The sequence below is a fragment of the Octopus sinensis genome, unplaced genomic scaffold (genome assembly GCF_006345805.1).
Source record: "Octopus sinensis unplaced genomic scaffold, ASM634580v1 Contig18470, whole genome shotgun sequence".
In the NCBI taxonomy this organism is placed as follows: domain Eukaryota; kingdom Metazoa; phylum Mollusca; class Cephalopoda; order Octopoda; family Octopodidae; genus Octopus; species Octopus sinensis.
Genome location: NW_021835866.1, coordinates 1806 through 22897, shown reverse-complemented (window position 1 = coordinate 22897; position 21092 = coordinate 1806). Strand labels below are relative to the sequence as shown.

The window sequence follows — 21092 nt, the reverse complement described above, 5'->3', positions numbered from 1 at the left end:
TATAATACATACATATTTTATTTATATATATATATAATACATACATATTTTATATATATATATTACATACATACATATTTTATATATATACATACATACATATTTTATAATATATATATATATATATATACATACATACATATTTTATATATATATATATATACATACATTTTTATATATATATTATACATACATATTTTATATATATATAATATATATACATACATACATATTTTATATATATATATACATACATACATATTTTATATATATAATATATATATATATACATATACATATTTTATATATATATTATATATATATACACACACACACACATATATATATATATATAATATATATATATATACATACATACATATTTTATATATATATATATATACATACATATTTTATATATATATATATACATACATATTTTATATATATATATATATATCATACATACATATTTTATATATATATATATATATACATACATACATATTTTATATGTATACATACATACATATTTTATATATATATATATATATATATAACATACATACATATTTTATATATATATATATTATATATATATACACACACATACACACTCATATATACACATACTGCATAACATTTTGTTTGGCATGCTAACAATTCTGCCAGCTCCCTACAACAGTATTAATATCAGTTTCAAATTATGGCACAGGGCCTGAAATTTTTGGGATAGGGAGTAAGTTGATCACATCAACCCCAGTATGTAACTGGTACTTATTTTATCTACTCTGTAAAGAATGATGGACAAAGTCGACCTCGGCAGTATTCAAACTCAGAACATTGAGAACCAGAAGAAATACTTATTTCTTTACTACCCACAAGGGGCTAATAGCCTGGGCAAAGTTGAGAAAGCTTCTACCCCTACTGGTGACAAAGGGTCTAAACACAGAGACGACAAACAAGGACAGACAAACGGATTAAGTCGATTACATCGACCCCCAGTGTGTAACTGGTACTTATTTAATCGACCCCGAAAGGATGAAAGGCAAAGTCGACCTCGGCGAAATTTGAACTCAGAACATAAAGACAGACGGAATACTGTGAGAATACAGCTTGCTAATGATTCTGCCAGCTTGATGCCGTAAACCTCTGGAATAATAACACAAGAGACGGGATTATTGTATACAAGATAGCCATTTTGCTATAATATCTGCTTTTTTAAAAAATTTTTTATTTCTTCAAAAGAAACAAAATATTTGATAAATAAATAATATATTATTAATTACAAGACCACTCGTTTATCCCAGCCAAAAATAAAAATCAAAAAAACAATATCAACATCGCATAATTAAATAATACACCTGTCACCAAAAGAAAGGTATAATAATTGCTTTTAATTAAGGTACAAGGCCAGTAATTTGGGATTAATTTATAGCACAGACTCAGGTACTTGGCAGGTATTTTATTGGACCTTAAGAAAAAAAAAAAAATGAACGGCAAAGTTGACTTCAGCAGGATTTGATCTTGGAATGTAGAGAATTGAAACAAATGCCGCAAGGTGTTTTTGCTGATGTTGTAATGATTCTGTCAATCCACTGCCCTCGCTGTTACTAAACTAGGCTCAAGGCTAACAAATTTTGAGTGTGTGTGTGTGGGGGGGGGGACGACAGCGTACTTTAATTTAGCAACAGTGTACTTTAATTTAGCGGTGCTGCCCCAGCATGGCCGCGGCCTTCGGGCTAAAACATTTTTAAGGATTTAAGGAACCTGGAAAGGATGGAAAGCAATGTTGGCCTCGGCAGGATTTGAACTCGAAACGAACGAGACACCACATAGCATTTTGTCCGACACTCAATAGTCTGCCAACCGCGCAAGGCCTGAAAATTCGAAGGAGTGGGGCTCGTCGATTACTTCAACCCCAGTACGCAACTGGTACTTATTTTATTGACCCTGACAGGATAAAAGGCAAAGATGACCCTCGGCTGGATTTGAACTCAGAATGTAGAGAACCAGAAGAAATACTGCTAAACATTTTGTCCCGCATTCTTAACAATTCTGCCAGCTCACTACCTTTAATATAATAATAATAACAATATCAATTTCAAATTTTGTGCACAAGGCCAGCAAGTTCAGGGAAGGGATAAGTCAATTAGATCAACCCCAGAACCCAACTGGTACTTATTTTTATTGACTACAGAAGGATGAAAGGTAAAGTCAACCTCAGCAGAATTTGAACCTAGAACGTAAAGACGGACGAAATACCACTAAGCATTTTGCCCGGCGTGCTAACAATTCTGCCAGCTCATCACCTTAATAATAATCTTTTCTACTCTAGGCACAAAGCCCAAAATTTTGGGGGAAGGGGCCAGTCGATTAGATCGACCCCAGAATGCAACTGGTACTTAATTTATCGACCTCGAAAGGATGAAAGGCAAAGTCGAGATCGGTGGATTTTGAACTCAGAATGTAAACACATGAAATACCGCTAAGCATTTCACCCAGTGCGCTAACGTTTCTGCCAGCTCGCCGCCTTAATAATAATAATAATCCTTTCTACTATAGGCATAAGGCCTGGATTTTTTGGGGGGGGGGGTGAATTGATCACATTGACCCTAGTACTCAACTGGTACTTAATTTATTGACCCCGAAAGGATGAAAGTCAAAGTCGACCTCGGCGGAATTTGAACTCAGAACGTAAAGACAGATGAAAAGTCGCTAAGCATTTTGCCCGGCGTGCTAACAATTCAGCCAACTTGACACCTTTTTAATAATAATAATAATAACAACAACAATAACTCTTTCTACAATTGGTACAAGGCCAGAAATTTTAAGGGAGATGGTACTTATTTATCGAACCCCATACCGCACCAAAAGGATGAAAGGCGAAGACACCCTTGGCAGAAATTGAACTCGGAACATTAATGAGTGGGTTACTAAGGTAATAAATCAACCAGCTGGTCACCTTTGGTAATAACAATACTAATACTACTACTACTAATAATGATTATTATTATCATTATTATTATTACAATATTTTCTCACATTAAGCACAAAACCACGAATATTTTACAGGTGTACGGAGCAGGGGGGGGATGGGATTAATGTTACCGATGCCTTGCTTTCTCACCTGTACTTACCTGGTATTCAATTTAGCAAATAAAAATAATAATAATAATAATAATAATAATAATAATATATTTCTTTACTACCCACAAGGGGTTAAATACAGAGAGGACAGACAAACGGATTAAGTCGATTACATCGACCCCAGTGCGTAACTGGTACTTAATTTATCAACGCCGAAAGGATGAAAGGCAAAAATAATAATAATAATAATAACACCAATAGTAATAACAAATACACAACGGGTGTTTTCAGTAATTAGCCCAGCGACAATAAAGTCCTTTGTCACAACGGAAGGTTTTAGAAATATATCACAAAGAGTTAATTGGTTTCGAAGAGGTGACCAAATTAAAGGGTGTGTATGGGTGTGGATGTGTGTGTGGAGGGGTGGGGGAAATAAAGGGTGGAAGACAGGGGCCAGAAGCAGGCTAAGGGTTCCGTGGCTGCTTGTCCGTTCTATCTAGCCACCCTCCACCGGATGGGAGTGGGGAGGGAGACCGTTGTTTTTTTTTAGGGGGCAATGAAAGGATCAACGATGGGATGGTGTGTTTCGTTAATGCCAGTAATAAAAAAAACATCATAGGGAACAATGCAGGGATTCACAAAGGGATTCCACCAAAGGCTGACCCAACTGTTGGACGTAGAAGGAAAAAGTGCCAGGATGTGAAAGTGATTGCATATATATGTATGTATATATATATATGTATATATATATGTATATATATATATGTATATATATATGTATATATATATGTATATATGTATATATATATATGTATATATGTATATATATATGTATGTATATATATATATATATGTATATATATGTGTATATATATATGTATATATATATGTATGTATATATATATATGTTATATATATATGTATATATGTATATATATATGTATGTATATATATATATATGTATATATATGTGTATATATATATGTATATATATATGTATGTATATATATGTATGTATATATATATATGTATATATATATAAACACACACTTATATTAATATATATCATATATAATAAATAATATACAATATATACAAAAAAATTATATATCTATTATGTATACAATAATATATGTGTTTGTGTGTGTGTATATATATATATATATATATATATATCGTGATCACGTGACCGACCAGGCTATCAGATGTTGTTACACATCGCTGGTCACAATGCGCTTCGCATTGTTTTAGCCTTCAAATGATGCCACCCCGCTGGCTAAACGAGCAGGCCATATATATATATATATATATATATATATTATATATATATATATATACTATATATATACAGGGGAGAGGAATATAGATTATATAAGAATTCTATAACAGAGATTTGGAATGTGTAATTCTGTGGAAAAACCTTGCAAAGCCAAATTTGCAAACCAAATACATACATGATAGCCACAAAAAAAGCCATAACACCCAGCATAAATTTGTGACTTTAGGTAGGAAGCTAGGTACATAAATACAGCGGGGTGGGGGGAACAAACCCGAAACCACAAAGTTGAGAAATGAACTTCTTAACGGCGATATATGTATATTTATAAATCTCTGTTGATTCACCAGAAGCAATAATTTATGGGATTCAATACGAATGTAGAATATTTAATCTTTATATAATATAAAATTGAAGTTGTGTGTGTGTCTGTCTACTCTGATTTAGATTCCTAACTACTCCCACATTTTGCGGTGCAGTTTAACCAAAAGCGGGTATCTTATAGTCGTGATTCATATCGAGTTCTTCTGGGTATTAGCACGCATCTACGATGAGTCTATGATTTAAAAAAGAATTTACCATCATTTTTCCGCATTTTTTGCTCGGTTTATATAAGGGAAGTAACTCTCTAAAAATGCTTATATAGTTATTTCCCTTACAAACCCAAGCAACACCGGGCGATACTGCTAGTACATTATAACTGAAAAACTCAGACTTCCAGTACTCAGAGTGGCTCATTTCTGATCCCCTGCTGGTAAACTCAGCCTGGGTTACTTTCGAATAGCCAGTCTGAATATTTTTTTTGAAAATCCTTGTGAATTTGCAGGTGTCGTTCACAAAGGTTTTTAAATGGAAGAACAGAAGGATAGTGACTTTGAAGTCTTGGTCTGCTAGCCTTCATTGGACAGATCAGGCTAGGAGAGCAAAACTTTAAAGCTACTGTATGTATGTATGTGTGTGTATATATATATATATATATAGAGAGAGAGAGAGATAGTTATACACAGGCATGAGCCTTGTCTGCATGAAGTAGATATTAACTGATACATGCATATTTATATACATTTTTATGCATAAATGTATGTCATGATGATGATGATGATGAAGACATACACATATGTATTAATATATACAGGTGTGTGTGCGCACACACGTATATATTATATATATATATAATGTGCATATTTCTAGTGCTTTGTTTTTCTTATGGCACTGTGGTTTCTAGGCAGGAACAGAAGAAAGGAATTGTGAAGAAAAGAAAAAAAAAATTCTACACCCTGTATTGAATCCTCATTTTGTCTTTCGTTGGGGCAAACTGTATCATTTGAAATGTACATAACACACACACGTCACTGACATACAGGTACTCACATACAGACACACACACACGTCACTGACATACAGATACATCCTTACACACACATGTTCACCTTCAGTCTCATTTCTCTCGTTTTCACCTTACATCCACACACGCACACAGAATATTACTCACAAGCTGTAGAGAGACATCAGTCACATCACTCACACAAATAGATATGTGTATGTTGCTGTAGTGGCACATTCACATCATTCATGCAAGTATACATGCTATGAATACTGTAGTAACACATCAATCACATCACTCATGCAGGTAGGAATGTTATATACGTATGCTGTAGTGACATTATTCACATCACTCATGCAGGTAGACACGTGTATATATGCTGTAAAGACACATCATTCATACCACTCGTGCAGGTAGACATGTGTTTGTATGCTGTAGAGATACATCATTCACATCAATCATGCAGGTGAACATGTGTATGTATGTTTTAGAGACATATCAATCACACAACTGCATGTGTATATGCTGTAGAACCACACCAGTCACATCATTCACACAGGCAGATATGTTGTACGCAACGGAGACACATCACATCACTCACATATGTAGACGTGTGAGTGATGTGAGTAAAGACAAGTCACATCACTCACACCCAGCATCACACCCTTCTGCTGCTTCTTCTTCTTTACATTGTGTGTCCTGCATTGTCTGTCCTGGCTACGCTCACCGCTTGGCACACTTGTTCAATAAACGGACGCTCCATCGGATTCACTGCCATCAATTTCTGTACTGTCATCTCCAGATGTTTTGAGTAACTGCAAGCAATCAAACAATGATATCTTATTATTATTATTATTATTGAGTGAGAGAGCAGTGTATGCCATCAAAGTGACACTGGGGTAAAATATACGAAGCCCAGTATACCCATCATGACTACCCGTCTGATAAGGGTACACCAGGCACATGCATCACAACCATATGTGCGCGACATGGTGATCTCATATCAAGATAAACAGTGCATGACATTGTAGGTGGGGCCCAGTTAGAATTTTCTTCTGGTCAAGTAACCTACCCTGCTCAAAAAGTCCTTCAATAAGGGTTGTTTAAGGATGTAGAACAAACCACCCATGTTTCTAGAGGTGAATTATCCAAACCCCAAATAATCTTTCTCAATACATGGCTATGATGCTCCCCCACTATTTCTGCTTGTGATCAGAGATGCACATATCGTCAGCCACTAAGGGACATGCTCAACTGGTTAAGGTCAAACAACTGACAAGCAAATCTATGGTATTGAGCAGAATATTTGCTGTAGCCCATCTTTTATACCAAGACAAAACAATGTACATGATAACACTTCCAATCAGTTAAGATCAGAAGCCATGAGAGCCACTGCCTGGTACTGCATTATTATTATTTTACATTCTGATTCCAAATTCCACTAAGGTTGACTTGCTTTTCATCCTCTCAAAGTCAATAAAATAAGTACCTGTTAAACACTGGGGTCGATGTCATTGACTAGCCCCCTTTCCACAAAATTTCTAGCCTTGTACCATCATCCCTTGTCAAATGTTGATGTACACTCATACTGTTATGAGTGACTATAAAGGAATTCTCTCTTTGAAATTTTTGAAAGTCATGAGAGCCACTGCCTGGTACTGCATCAGGGCATTGATGTTCCCCCACTATTCTTGCTCATGGTTAGAGATGCACATCTCGTCAGCCACTAAGGGACATGTTCATTTGGTTAAGGTCAAGCAACTGACAAACATATCCGTGGTATTGAGCACACCTAAATAAAACATACATGATAACACTTCCAATCAGTTAAGATCAGAAGCCATGAGAGTCACTGCCTGGTACTGCATCATATTATTATTATTATTATTATTAGCCATGATTGACTGCTAGCTCCAAAAGCTTTTTAAATTCTCTCTCTGTTTATTTCTTCATGCTCCTTTCTGCTGAAGAGCACAGGCTCGAAATGTAAAAGACTTTGTAACATCTCTTCATAGATCTGATCTGGTGATGGAATGGTGGGAGGTTAAATGGCAACAACACTTACTGTGAATTTTCTGGGAATTTGATATTTCCACCAAGCACTGCCAAAGCTATGCTGTTCCCTCTTTGGTAATCCTGTTCAAAAGGAGACTCGAGAAAAGCCAACGCGTACAGCAGACAACCTAAGGACTGGAAGACACCAAAAAAAAAAAGGGAAACTTAGATAGAAGGAATATTTAATTTTTTTAATAAACATATCATCATCAGTCAAGTTCGTCAACATCAAAAATTCGAATGGTAATTGTAGTTAAGGCACCAGTGCTGGTGACACGTAAAAGCACTGTTCAAGCGTAGCAGTTACTAGCACCGCCTGACTGGCGTCTGTGTTGGTGACACGTAAAAGCACCAACCGATCGTGGCCGTTAGCCAGCCTGCTCTGGCCCCTGTGCTGGTGGCACGTAAAAAACACCCACTACACTCACGGAGTGGTTGGCGTTAGGAAGGGCATCCAGCTATAGAAACACTGCCAAATCAAGATTGGAGCCTGGTGCAGCCATCTGGTTCACCAGCCCTCAGTCAAATCGTCCAACCTCCCCTGGCCCCTGTGCTGGTGTCACGTAAAAAACACCCACTACACTCGCAGAGTGGTTGGCGTTAGGAAGGGCATCCAGCCATAGAAAGACTGCCAGATCAGACTGGAGCCTGGTGCAGCCACCAAGGCTTACCAGACCCCGGTCGAACCGTCCAACCCATGCTAGCACGGAAAACGGACGTTAAATGATCATGATCATGATCATCATCATCACCGTAGTTGTAATCATCGTTTTAACACATCCTTTCTATGCTGGTATGGGTTGGACAGAGTTCTCTGCAGCGTATTTTCTACAGCTGGGTGCCCTTCCTGTCATAAACCCTCACGCAGGGAGGTAATGTTTCCCTCAAGGCCCAGACAGGTTTCCATGGAAGATTAGGAAATGTATGCTTGTATGACAGTGTAGGAACCTTGCCAGATCAGATTGGAGCCAAGTGCAGCCTCTCCTGGCTTGCCAGACCCCGGTCAAACCTTCCAACCCATGCCAGCATGGAAAACGGACGTTAAACGATGATGATGATGTAATCAATGTCATCAAAGATAGAAAAATCAATACATAACCAAAATATGGCGCCTCCTCCAGCAATTAAAGTGAACAATATGCAGGAGTGGCTGTGTGGTAAGTAGCTTGTTTACCAACCTCATGGTTCCGGGTTCAGTCCCACTGCGTGGCACCTTGGGCAAGTGTATTCTGCTATAGCCTCGGGCCGACCAAAGCCTTGTGAGTGGATTTGGTAGACGGAAACTGAAAGAAGCCCGTCGTATATATGTATATATATATATATATGTATGTGCGTGTGTGTTTGTGTATCTGTGTTTGTCCCCCCTAGCATTGCTTGACAACCGATGCTGGTATGTTTATGTCCTCGTCACTTAGCAGTTCGGCAACACAGACCGATAGAATAAGTACTGGGCTTACCAAAGAATAAGTCTCGGGGGTCGAGTTGTTCGACTAAAGGCGGTGCTCCACTATGGCCGCAGTCAAATGACTGAAACAAGTAAGAGAGTAATACGGTGAACAAAATGAAGGATTTCTAGGGCCTCACCCAAATGTCACTGCGCTCGTCAATGCAAGATCCTTTTTCCACGTTGAACAGCTCTGGCGCACGGTATTGCATTGAACAGCGTTCAGCAGCTACATCCTGGGTAACAACAAGAACAACAACAATAATAATAATAATTAATTCTTTTATTGGCCACAAGGGCTAACAAAAATCAATTAAAACATAAAGGGACAAAACACAGGACGAAAGTTACAAAGGGTTTTGTCCGTTTGAAAAAAGGTCCATGTACAAAAATAATAATAATGATAATAATAATAATTAATTCTTTTATTGGCCACAAGGGCTAACAAAAATCAATTAAAACATAAAGGGACAAAACACAGGACGAAAGTTACAAAGGGTTTTGTCCGTTTGAAAAAAGGTCCATGTACAAAAATAATAATAATGATAATAATAATAATTAATTCTTTTATTGGCCACAAGGGCTAACAAAAATCAATTAAAACATAAAGGGACAAAACACAGGACGAAAGTTACAAAGGGTTTTGTCCGTTTGAAAAAAGGTCCATGTACAAAAATAATAATAATGATAATAATAATAATGGTTTCAAGTTTTGGCACAAGGCCAGCAATTTTAGAAGGAAGGGGATTTTTAGTTACATTGACCCTTGTACATGACTGGTACTTTTATTTCATCACCCCACCTCCTGCAAAAAAGGATAAAAAGCAAAGATGACCTCAGCTAGATTAGAACTCAGAGCATAATAACAACAACAACAACAACAACAATAATCATCCTTTCTACTATAGGCACAAGGCCGCTAGAAGACACTTACCCAAGTGTTGCTCCTTGGGATTGAACCTGAAAGCCCGTGGCTGCGAAGTGAACTTCTTAACCACCCAGGTCATAAGGTCTGCATGACAAGAGCTTGCAGGGGCTTAAACGACATCAACAACCTGTGTGGCAACCTGTGGGAAGGTGTAATGGAAATAAACGAGGAAAACAGGTGTTAATTACCTGCAGGGTACGAGCCTCTGACATGGTCTTTATTTCTGTTCTGGCCATTACTGATGACCCGAGATCCATGAGGACGGGGCAGTTGTTATCAGCGAACATGATGTTAGCAGGCTTCAGGTCCCTGGGAAAATACAATTATTACATATTAGTTAATCTCTCTATATATATAAACGATGATATAAGAAAATAATAATAATAATAACAACAATGGTGTTAGTAAGGGCATCCAGCTGTAGAAACATTGCCAGATCGGACTGGGCCTGGTGCAGCCTTCTGTCTTCCCAGACCCCAGTTGAACAGGTGCAGCCTTTTGGCTTGCCAGTCCCCAGGCAAACCGTCCAACTCATGCCAGCATGGAAAACGGACGTTAAACAATGATGATGATGATGATGTAATCAATGTCATCGAAGATAGAAAAATATAAATCAATGCCAACCCATGCCAGCATGGAAAGCGGACTCTAAACGATGAATAATAATAATAATAATAATAAATGCCCTGATGCCTTACCAGGCAGTGTCTCTCATGGCTTCTGATCTTAACTGATTGGAAGTGTTATCATGTACATTGTTTTGTCTTGGTATAAAAGATGGGCTACAGCAAATATTCTGCTCAATACCACAGATTTGCTTGTCAGTTGTTTGACCTTAACCAGTTGAGCATGTCCCTTAGTGGCTGACGATATGTGCATCTCTGATCACGAGCAGAAGTAGTGGGGGAGCATCATAGCCATGTGTCGAGAGGAATTCTTTGGGGTTTGGATAACTCGCCTTTGGACACACGGGTGTTTTGTTCATCATCCTTAACTCTTTTTCAGGGACCTTTTGAGCAGGATGGGCTACTCGACCTGAAGAAAATTCTAACTGGGCTCCACCTGCAAGGTTGTGTACTGTTTATCTTGATGTGAGATCACCCATGTCACGCACATATGGTTGTGACACATGTGCCTGGTGCACCCTTATCAGTTGGGTAAGTCATGACTGGCTACGAGAAAACATCACCTCACCTGGAAACGGGTGAGGGTTGATGACAGGAAGGGCATCCAGCCACAGAAAACTCACTTCAACAAATTCAGTCTAACTCTTGTGAGCATGGGAAAGGGGACATTAAAACAACGATGGTGATGACAATGATGATGTGGTTGTTGTTGATGATGATGATGGTGATGATGGTGATGATGATGACGATGATAATAATGAGGATGATGATGATAATAATGATGAGGATGATGATGATAATAATGATGAGGATGATGATGATGATGATGATAATGATAATAATGATGATGATGATGATAATGATGATGAGGATGATAATGATAATGAGGATGATGATAATAATGATGTGGATGATGATGATGTGGATGATGATGATGATGATGAGGAGGAGGAGGATGACGATGGTGATGATGATGATGATAATAATGATGTGGATGATGATGATGATGATGATAATGATGAGGATGATGATGATGTGGATGATGATGATGATGACGATGATGGAGGACGGAGACTGTGAAACTGACCTGTGAGCATAAGGTGGACTGTGGCTGTGCATGGCCTTTAAACCTTCACAAATTCCAAAGAAGATCTCCCACAAACGGTCCTCGTGGATGTGGTCCCCTTTTCTAGCAAGCATCTCGATTCGGTCCTGAAGTGAACCTCGCTGAAATAGAGAAGACACAAAGAGGAGATGGGATTGCCATATATGGAATGTCTTTAGTCATGCAGGTCTGCTGGATCAGGGCTGACCTGGGGCTAAACAAGAACAACATCAAGATCAACATACACATACACACACACAGACACATGCATACACACACACTCAGGGACACATACTCGCAGAGACACACACATACATACACATAGACACATACACATTTACACACCTACACACACACTAACACAATATAGACACATACACATCTTCACATACACAAACATACATATCTACACACACACAAACACATACATACACACATACACACCTACACACATATAGATACATACACACCTTCACACGCACACACATGCACACAGACATACACACCTACACACACACATAGATAAATACACACAGACATATATATAGACACATACTTACACAGACATACCTACACACACACAAACACACATACACACACCTACACACACACACTTGCACAAACGCACATAGACACTCATACACACCAACATTCGAACACACAAACACAGATACATACACACCTTCACACACACATACAAACATACATACACACACAAACACATACACACTTACACCCACACACATATCAAAAAAAGGTGTGTATTTAATACTCACTGAATAATATGGCATGACGATATGTAACTCACTGTAGATGTCTGTATTTTGGGCGAACTTGCTGGCCGGCACGAGCATGTACTCAATTAAGGGGACTATGTGTGGATGCTTAAACAATTTCATCACCTTCACCTCGTGCAGAGCAATGTTTTCGTCATCCTTTGAGTGGCACTTGATCCTCTTCAGAGCAAAATTTTTGTGGCTTCGCGCATCTTCGATCAAGTCAACCAGACTAAATCCCCTGATTGGAAAGAAATTAATTAGATTTAATTAAAAGCAGACACAACCATACACACACCACACACACACACTCACATAATAACAAGGAGTATGATGAAGTAGTGTTTCATGACTTTTAATTTACATTTGGACCGCAGGAGTGGCTGTGTGGTAAGTAGCTTGCTTACCGACCACATGGTTCCGGGTTCAGTCCCACTGCATGGCACCTTGGGCAAGTGTCTTCTACTATAGCCTCGGGCCGACCAAAGCCTTGTGAGTGGATTTGGTAGACGGAAACTGAAAGAAGCCCGTCGTATATATGTATATATATAGGTGCAGGAGTGGCTGTGTGGTAAGTAGCTTGCTTACCAACCACATGGTCCCGAGTTCAGTCCCACTGCGTGGCACCTTGGGCAAGTGTCTTCTACTATAGCCTCGGACCGACCAAAGCCTTGTGAGTGGATTTGGTAGACGGAAACTGAAATTGGTGCACTTGGAAGTATCAGCACTCAACTACCAACCTGGTACTGCAAGAATTCTAAGCAGGGTCCTTGAAGCGTGACAAGTAAACAAGTACCACCTAAGTCTGCTGGCTGGGGACAGCTGACACTTTCCATCATAGCCAGCAAAATAAGCTGTGAGTTTTCAGATGATGATAATGAAGATGATGATGATGATGATCATCATCATCGTTTAATGTCCGCTTTCCATGCTAGCATGGGTTGGACGGTTCAACTGGGGTCTGGGGAGCCCGAAGGCTGCACCAGGCCAGTCAGATCTGGCAGTGTTTCTACAGCTGGATGCCCTTCCTAACGCCAACCACTCCGAGAGTGTAGTGGGTGATTTTATGTGCCACCGACACAGGTACCAGACGAGGCTGGCGAACGGCCACGCTCGGATGGTGTTTTTTATGTGCCACCGACACAGGTGCCAGACGAGGCTGGCGAACGGCCACGATTGGATGGTGTTTGTTACGTGCCCACAGCACGGAGGCCAGTCGATGCGGTATTGGCTACGGCCACGTTCAGATGGCTGTCTTATGTGCCACCGGCACTGGTACAACAAGATACAAATTCCATTGATGTTCATCTATTTTGATTTGATTTGATTTAATGATGATAATAATAATAATAATAATAATAATAATAACACATACCCTTCGCCAAGACTTGATCTAACATAGAAACGTCGGTTGTTGATGAAAATCATTTCCTTTCCGCAGACACAGCCCATCTTTAGTAAGAGGTCAATTCCGAAAGAGTTCAAAGGCATTCCTTGGTTAATCAACTCAAATGAATTCTGATATATTACTGAAATAACGGGGGATGGGATGGGGGGTAAGGTAAAGGAAGTGTAATGACGGCAGCGGACAAGGGTAAGCAGTAAAAAGAATAGGGGTAAATAGGGGGCAGCTTTTGGAATTATTTCTCAAAAGCAGAAAAAGAATCTCTGTTCAGTTGAAGGTAGGATTGTACATGTATGTATATATATATAGGTGATTATATGTAGCTGTATATATTTGGGATTGTATATATATCTACCTACATATGTATGTGTGTGTGTATGTATATATATATATATATATATATATCACAGAGAGGGGGGGAGAGAAAGAGGTTTTTATTATTCTTCCTGACTGCTGCTACTACTGCTGCAGTTGTTGTTGTTGTTGTTGTCGATATTGTTCCTGCTGGTGTTGATGTTCTGTAATTGTCGCACACTGTGGTCTTAATTGCGTCGATGTAGCAGCTGGTGAAAAAAAAAAAATTATAATACCAATAATGATGATGACGATGACGACAATGGCAATAATGTTATTGATACCAATCAATATTTCTTTTTGCCAATATACTTGTATTATACCCAACCACACACACACACACACACGTGTATCCATTTTATGTTGAATGCTAGAGGAAAGATTACTCAATGTTTTGTTGTCCCTTTTTGTATCACCTAGTTGTCCGGATGTTTTGCGTTCTTGTCCCATTTTGTATTATATATATATATATATATATATACTCTCTTTTACTTGTTTCAGTCATTTGACTGCGGCCATGCTGGAGCACCGCCTTTAGACGAGTAAATCGACCCCGGGACTTATTCTTTGTAAGCCCAGTACTTATTCTATCGGTCTCTTTTGCCGAACCGCTAAGTGATGGGGACGTAATAAACATACCAGCATCGGTTGTCAAGTAATGCTAGGGGGACAAACACAGACACACAAACATATACACACACACTTATATATATATATATATATATACATATATACGACAGGCTTCTTTCAGTTTCCGTCTACCAAATCCACTCACAAGGCATTGGTCGGCCCGGGGCTATAGCAGAAGACACTTGCCCAAGGTGCCACGAAGTGGGACTGAACCCGGAACCATGTGGTTGGTAAGCAAGCTACTTACCACACAGTCACTCCTGCGCCTGTAGCTAAGTTATTTTACTAAATTCTTTGTTATAGTTAAAGCAATTGAAAGAAACACAGAGCATCTCAAAATAAATACGGTAACGAAAGGGTTAAATTCCATTATAGTTGTAATCTACATCACGTGAAAGGTATTTGTGGAAAATTTCATTAAGAAAAAAAAATAACCATTTTTCTGAAAGTTATGAGGAAACAAACTCCTTGTAGGTATTTCTTAGTGTCAGTAGTATCTTAGTGCTGTTTATTCCCACCACGCCCCTAATCAAACGGATCAAGGTATTCCACAGGTAGCCGTCTCGTCTTACTTTCCCTTCTTTGACATAGTGTATCTACGAATGGAGGTGCAATGGCCCAGTGGTTAGGGCAGCGGACTCGCGGTTGTAGGATCGCGGTTTTGATTCCCAGACCGGGCGTTGTGAGTGTTTATTGAGCGAAAACACCTAAAAGCTCCACGAGGCTCCGGCAGGGATGGTGGTGATCCCTGCTGTACTCTTTCACCACAACTTTCTCTCACTCTTTCTTCCTGTTTCTGTTGTACCTGTATTTTAAAGGGCCGGCCTTGTCACTCTCTGTGTCACGCTGAATATCCCCGAGAACTACGTTAAGGGTACACGTGTCTGTGGAGTGCTCAGCCACTTACACGTTAATTTCACGAGCAGGTTGTTCCGTTGATCGGATCAACCGGAACCCTCGTCGTCTTAACCGACGGAGTGCTTCTATCCATCCATATCTAGGAATATATCAGCTAACGTGCCATTCACTGAAGTTACACCTTACACACTCTAGACTGACTTCAAGAAGATTTATCTGCAAGTAACCACGTAGAGCCTATCTCGTTAGTCCGGTTCTACTTGAGAACAGCGGTCCCGGTGCCCGCACTCACGTACCCGCGCAAGCTAGTCGTGACTAGTCGATCTTTACTTTGTGTTTTTGTGTGTTATTTACTTTACTCTTTTACTTGTTTCAGTCATTTGACTGCGGCCATGCTGGAGCACCGCCTTTAGTCGAACAACTCGACCCCGGGACTTATTCTATCGGTCTCTTTTGCCGAACCGCTAATTGACGGGCACGTAAACACACCAGCATCAGTTGTCAAGCAATGCTAGAAGGACAAACACACACACGCATACATATATATACACGACAGGCTTCTTTCAGTTTCCGTCTACCAAATCCACTCACAAGGCATTGGTCGACCCGGGGCTATAGCAGAAGATGCCACGCAGTGGGACTGAACCTGGAACCATGTGGTTGGTTAGCAAGCTACTTACCACACAGCCACTCATGCGCCTATGTAAAAAAATTTATTTATTTTGTATTTTATCTACTTTGCTGGGTGGTCGTTGTAGGATCGACTAGTCACGACTAGCTAGGGCGGATGCGCGAGTACACGAGTGCGCGCACCGGGGACCGCTGTTGTCAAGTAGTACCATTAGTCCAGCCGTATTTTTGTTGCCGTTTCGTCCCAGATCGGCCCTAATCTAGCAGAGATCTATGATCAAAAGTCTTTCCAGCCGTGACCATTCCATCGTTTTATTCAAACAACGTATCTACGAGTATTTCGTGTTTTATCTACTTTGCTGGGTGGTCGTTGTAGGATCGACTAGTCACGACTAGCTAGCGCGGATGCGCGAGTGCACGAGTGCGCGCATCGGGGACCGCTGTTGTCAAGTAGTACCGTTAGTCCAGCCGTATTTTTGTTGCCGTTTCGTCCCAGATCGGCCCTAATCTAGCAGAGATCTACGATCAAAAGCCTTTCCAGCCGTGACCATTCCATCGTTTTCTTCAAACAATGTATCTACGAGCACATTAACTAACGTGACTTCAAGGCAGCAAGGTTCGAGTTGAGACCGATTCGGTTGATATTTCTACGATGTCGAGAGAAAACACTGTAGACCTCCCTCGTTCTATATGGTGTTGTTGTTGTTGTTGGTGGTGGTGGTCGTGGTTCAGGCGGCGGTGGACGTTGTTTACTTCCCTCGAGACGGCTTTGATAAAGCAGACCTACGATCAGAGATGTTTCAGTCGTGACCTCCAAGTCGAACAAGCGGCCACGTCGAAGGTTTTCTCGTCACATCATCGTTATCAGCTCTACGTATTTTTTTCCATGTCTGATTATACAGCTCACCCACCTACACCGACACACCTCTGTGTGTGTGTGTGTGTGGTGCGCGTGCTTATGCATATATAATTGTGAGTGTGTGCTTGTGTGTGTGTATAATTGTGTGTATATATATATATATATATACGTGTTTTTCTAGAAACGTTTGTAAGTAGACAAGTCGAAGCCGACGCTATGCAAAATGTCATAACAAAACGAATGTTCCGCCGAGGTCGACTTTGCCTTTCATCCTTTCGGGGTCGATAAATTAAGTACCAGTTACGCACTGGGGTCGATGTAATCGATTTAATCCGTTCATCTGTCCTTGTTTGTCCCCTCTGTGTTTAGCCCCTTGTGGGTAGTAAAGAAATAATAACAAAACGAACGTTCCGCCCAGGTAGACTTTGCCTTTCATCCTTTCGGGGCCGATTAAAAAGGTACCAGTTACACACTGGGGGTCGATGTAATCAACTCAATCCCTTTGTCTGTCCTCTCTTTGTTTAGCCCTTTGTGGGTAGTAAAGAAATAGGTATTTCGTCTATCGCTACGTACTGAGTTCAAATTCCGCTGAGGTCGACGTAGCCTTTCATACTTTCGGGGTCGATGTAATCGACTTAACCCCTTTGTCTGTCCTTGTTTGTCCCCTCTATGTTTAACAACCCCTTGTGGGCAATAAAGAAATAATAACAAAACGAATACACACACACACAGAGACACAGACACAACCAGTGAAAAATGGTAAAACTAAGACACATATATTAATTATTTTAAAATTTTCTGCCTGCAGGACTCCAACGAACAAGAAACCACGAACACATATATTTAAAAAAAAGCTTCAAACTCACACTTTACCGTTATCCCCTCTTGCCTAGGATCGAACCCACGTATCCCTCATCCACTTTTCTTTTTTTCCCTTTTAAATCAGCCAGTCTGTAATAAACACTAATAAAGATGATTATACAACAATCCAAGCGTTGACAGCTGTTGTGCTTTCGGTCGTAGCTTCAGGGGTGCGGCCCCGGGTATCCGGGTGGCATGATGTACCCTTAAAGGCGACAGCTTGGCTTCTTTCTTCTCTCTTTTGTAAATAGAAAATAAATAATATTTATGGAAACTGTTGTCTATTTCATCACGGGGTGACCTTTAGTGATTTCATACGACACAAGAGTTCTTTGTTGAGGCACACTTCCGCTTCTGAGTTACCTCCCGTTGCTCCACCTCGCTATCATTGTTGTTGTTGTTGTTGATGTTGTTGTGACGATTATCATTGTGAGTGTGAAGGCGCGTGGCTTAGTGGTTAGGGGCATTCGGCTCGCGATTGTAAGGTTGTGAGTTCGATTCCCGGCGACGCGTTGTGTCCTTGAGCAAGATACTTCATTTCCCGTTGCTCCACCTTGCTATCATTGTTATTGTTGTTGTTTTTGTTATTATTGTTGTTCTTGTTGATTGTTGTAACGATTATTATTTATTTCTTTACTATCCACGAGGGGGCTAAACATAAAAGGGGCGATCCTTCGGTATAGGTACATTAAGTACCGGAAGTGGCTTTGTTTACATTTCTAAAGATAACAGAAACCCTTTTCTCCCACCCCTCACCCTAACACAAACCCTAACCCCCCCGACGATCCTTCGGTATAGGTACCGTAAGTGGCTTTGTTTACATTTCTGAAGATAACAGAAACCTTTTTCTCCCACCCCTAACCCTAACCCTAACCCCCACCCCATATATATATAAAAAAACCACATTCTTGAAATGTATCCGTTACTTCTGGTACCTATACCGAAGTTACGCCCATAGAGGGAACAAACAAGTACAGACAAACGGATTAAGTCGATTATATCGATCCCCAGTGCGTAACTGGTACTTAATTTATCGACCCCAAAAGGATGAAAGGCAAAGTTTGGTATTTGTTATGTCAACTTCCTTTTTGCCGAACTGCTGACTTTTGGGAGGACGGAAACAAACCAACACCAGTTGTCAAGTGGGAATGGAGAGCAAACACACTCTCACATTCATAGACAGCACACATACATCACACACACACACACACACCACACATATACACACACAACAAGCTTCTTTCAATTTCTGACAACAAGACTTTGGTCAACGCAGGGGCCACAATAGGGGACACGGAGCAGGACTTTAGAGTCAAAACCTTGTTGGCCCTGGAATAAGAAAGAATGGCAAAGAAGAAAGCAAGGAAAAAAAAGTTGGACACAATTTGAACCCTTTCAAGGGAGAAACACTTGGTCGTGTTTATATTGTCAAATTAAAGGCAGAAGAAGGGTTTTATTTAAGAATTTTATTGCATCAAGTTTGAAATAGTATTTTTTTCCTTTCCCCGCTGTGCATCGACATTTTCAGTTTGGAGTGGTCGTGACCCAACGGGTCACAGTGGACACACCTTGCATAAATATAAGACTAAGAAATTAGAATGATGAAGGAAAAGAAATTTTATTAGCTTACAACTGTTCCTGCTATAAGATGCAGAATAATGATGTATATATATATATATATATATATATATTATATATATATATATATATATATAGATATATATGTTATACATATAATATACACACACACATATATATACACACACACATATATGTATATATGCATATATATATATATATATATATACACACATATAATATGCATATATATAATATATATACACACATATATATGTAAATATGCATATATATATACACACACACATATATATATATATGAATATATATATATATAATTTCAGCAAAACAATTTAGATTCAAATGAATATGGTACTTAACTTAGATGCACCAGAATTTTTTTATGGTATTACCCATAAAATTATGTGGGGTGATTATAACCAAAAAATAAGCAACAAGAATGGATATATATATACACACACATATATATGTATATATGCATATATATATATATATCCTTAAATCCTTTTAAATGTTTTAGCCCGAAGGCCGCGGCCATGCTGGGGCACCACCGCTGAATGAGCTACATTAATATGTGAATCCACCTCTGATATGTGGCACTTGATCAACAAGGGAGTTCGATGCTGCTGCCTGCATCCGTGTCTCCTGTCGTGAGGTAGGTTCATCTGGGACTCCCGACAAGAAGAGATCCAGTTTAGTTTTAAAGAAACCCACATCCACACCATGTAAGTCTCTCAGGCATTTAGGGAGGATGTTAAAGAGCTGTGGTCCTCTGAAACCCAAGCTGTTGCAGTATCTGGACCTGTATTTTGATGGTGATATTGGAATCCTTGGCACCATGCAGTGGCGCCATATATATATATATATATATTATATATATAATACAAATAAGAAAATGGAGAAACAACTTTAGTTTGTTCATCAACTTTCTGATATTAGAATGTTGACATATTTATTCATTTAACAAAAATGAGAACCTTAATAGCATAAGATATATATATCTTATAATTCAATACATACAAGATAAGAATACAAATTATAAAAATCATAATATAAATTATCGAATTCATTTATATACATTTTATTATTAAAGCTGCAAAGGCATCGCAAGAGTATCACGAAAGAGTGCTACTCGGAGTTTCAGTTGTATAATATTTGTTCGGCAGTTGTGATCAAGACTGATCACAAACTGTCCGACGAACGGGAACGTGATACTCTGAGTACCAGATTTTTGTGATATTTTTGTGATGTCTTTGCAGCATCAACTGATAA

The 21092-nt window shown here is 39.3% G+C and overlaps 1 protein-coding gene across 3 annotated transcripts; it reads right to left on the bottom strand.

The window, feature by feature from the left end:
- Positions 1–5910: 5910 nt before the first annotated feature.
- LOC115231428 (serine/threonine-protein kinase 16) lies at positions 5911–18539 on the bottom strand. Of its 3 annotated transcripts, XR_004997718.1 has the most exons (9): positions 18227–18539; positions 14000–14592; positions 12625–12865; positions 11831–11970; positions 10306–10426; positions 9330–9425; positions 7756–7880; positions 6318–6505; positions 5911–6265 (listed from the first exon to the last, which is right to left on the bottom strand). XR_004997718.1 is itself a non-coding variant. In XM_036500081.1 (8 exons), the coding sequence occupies exons 2-8, from the start codon at positions 14113–14115 to the stop codon at positions 6376–6378; spliced, it is 969 nt and encodes a 322-aa protein (XP_036355974.1). In that variant the 5' UTR covers positions 14116–14153; positions 18227–18539; the 3' UTR covers positions 5911–6375. The 3 variants fall into 3 exon arrangements, 2 of the variants coding, with proteins under 2 accessions (XP_036355974.1, XP_036355973.1); XM_036500081.1 differs by having other exon boundaries at positions 5911–6505; positions 14000–14153; XM_036500080.1 differs by lacking the exon at positions 18227–18539 and having other exon boundaries at positions 5911–6505; positions 14000–14374.
- Between the last annotated feature and the right edge of the window lie 2553 nt (positions 18540–21092).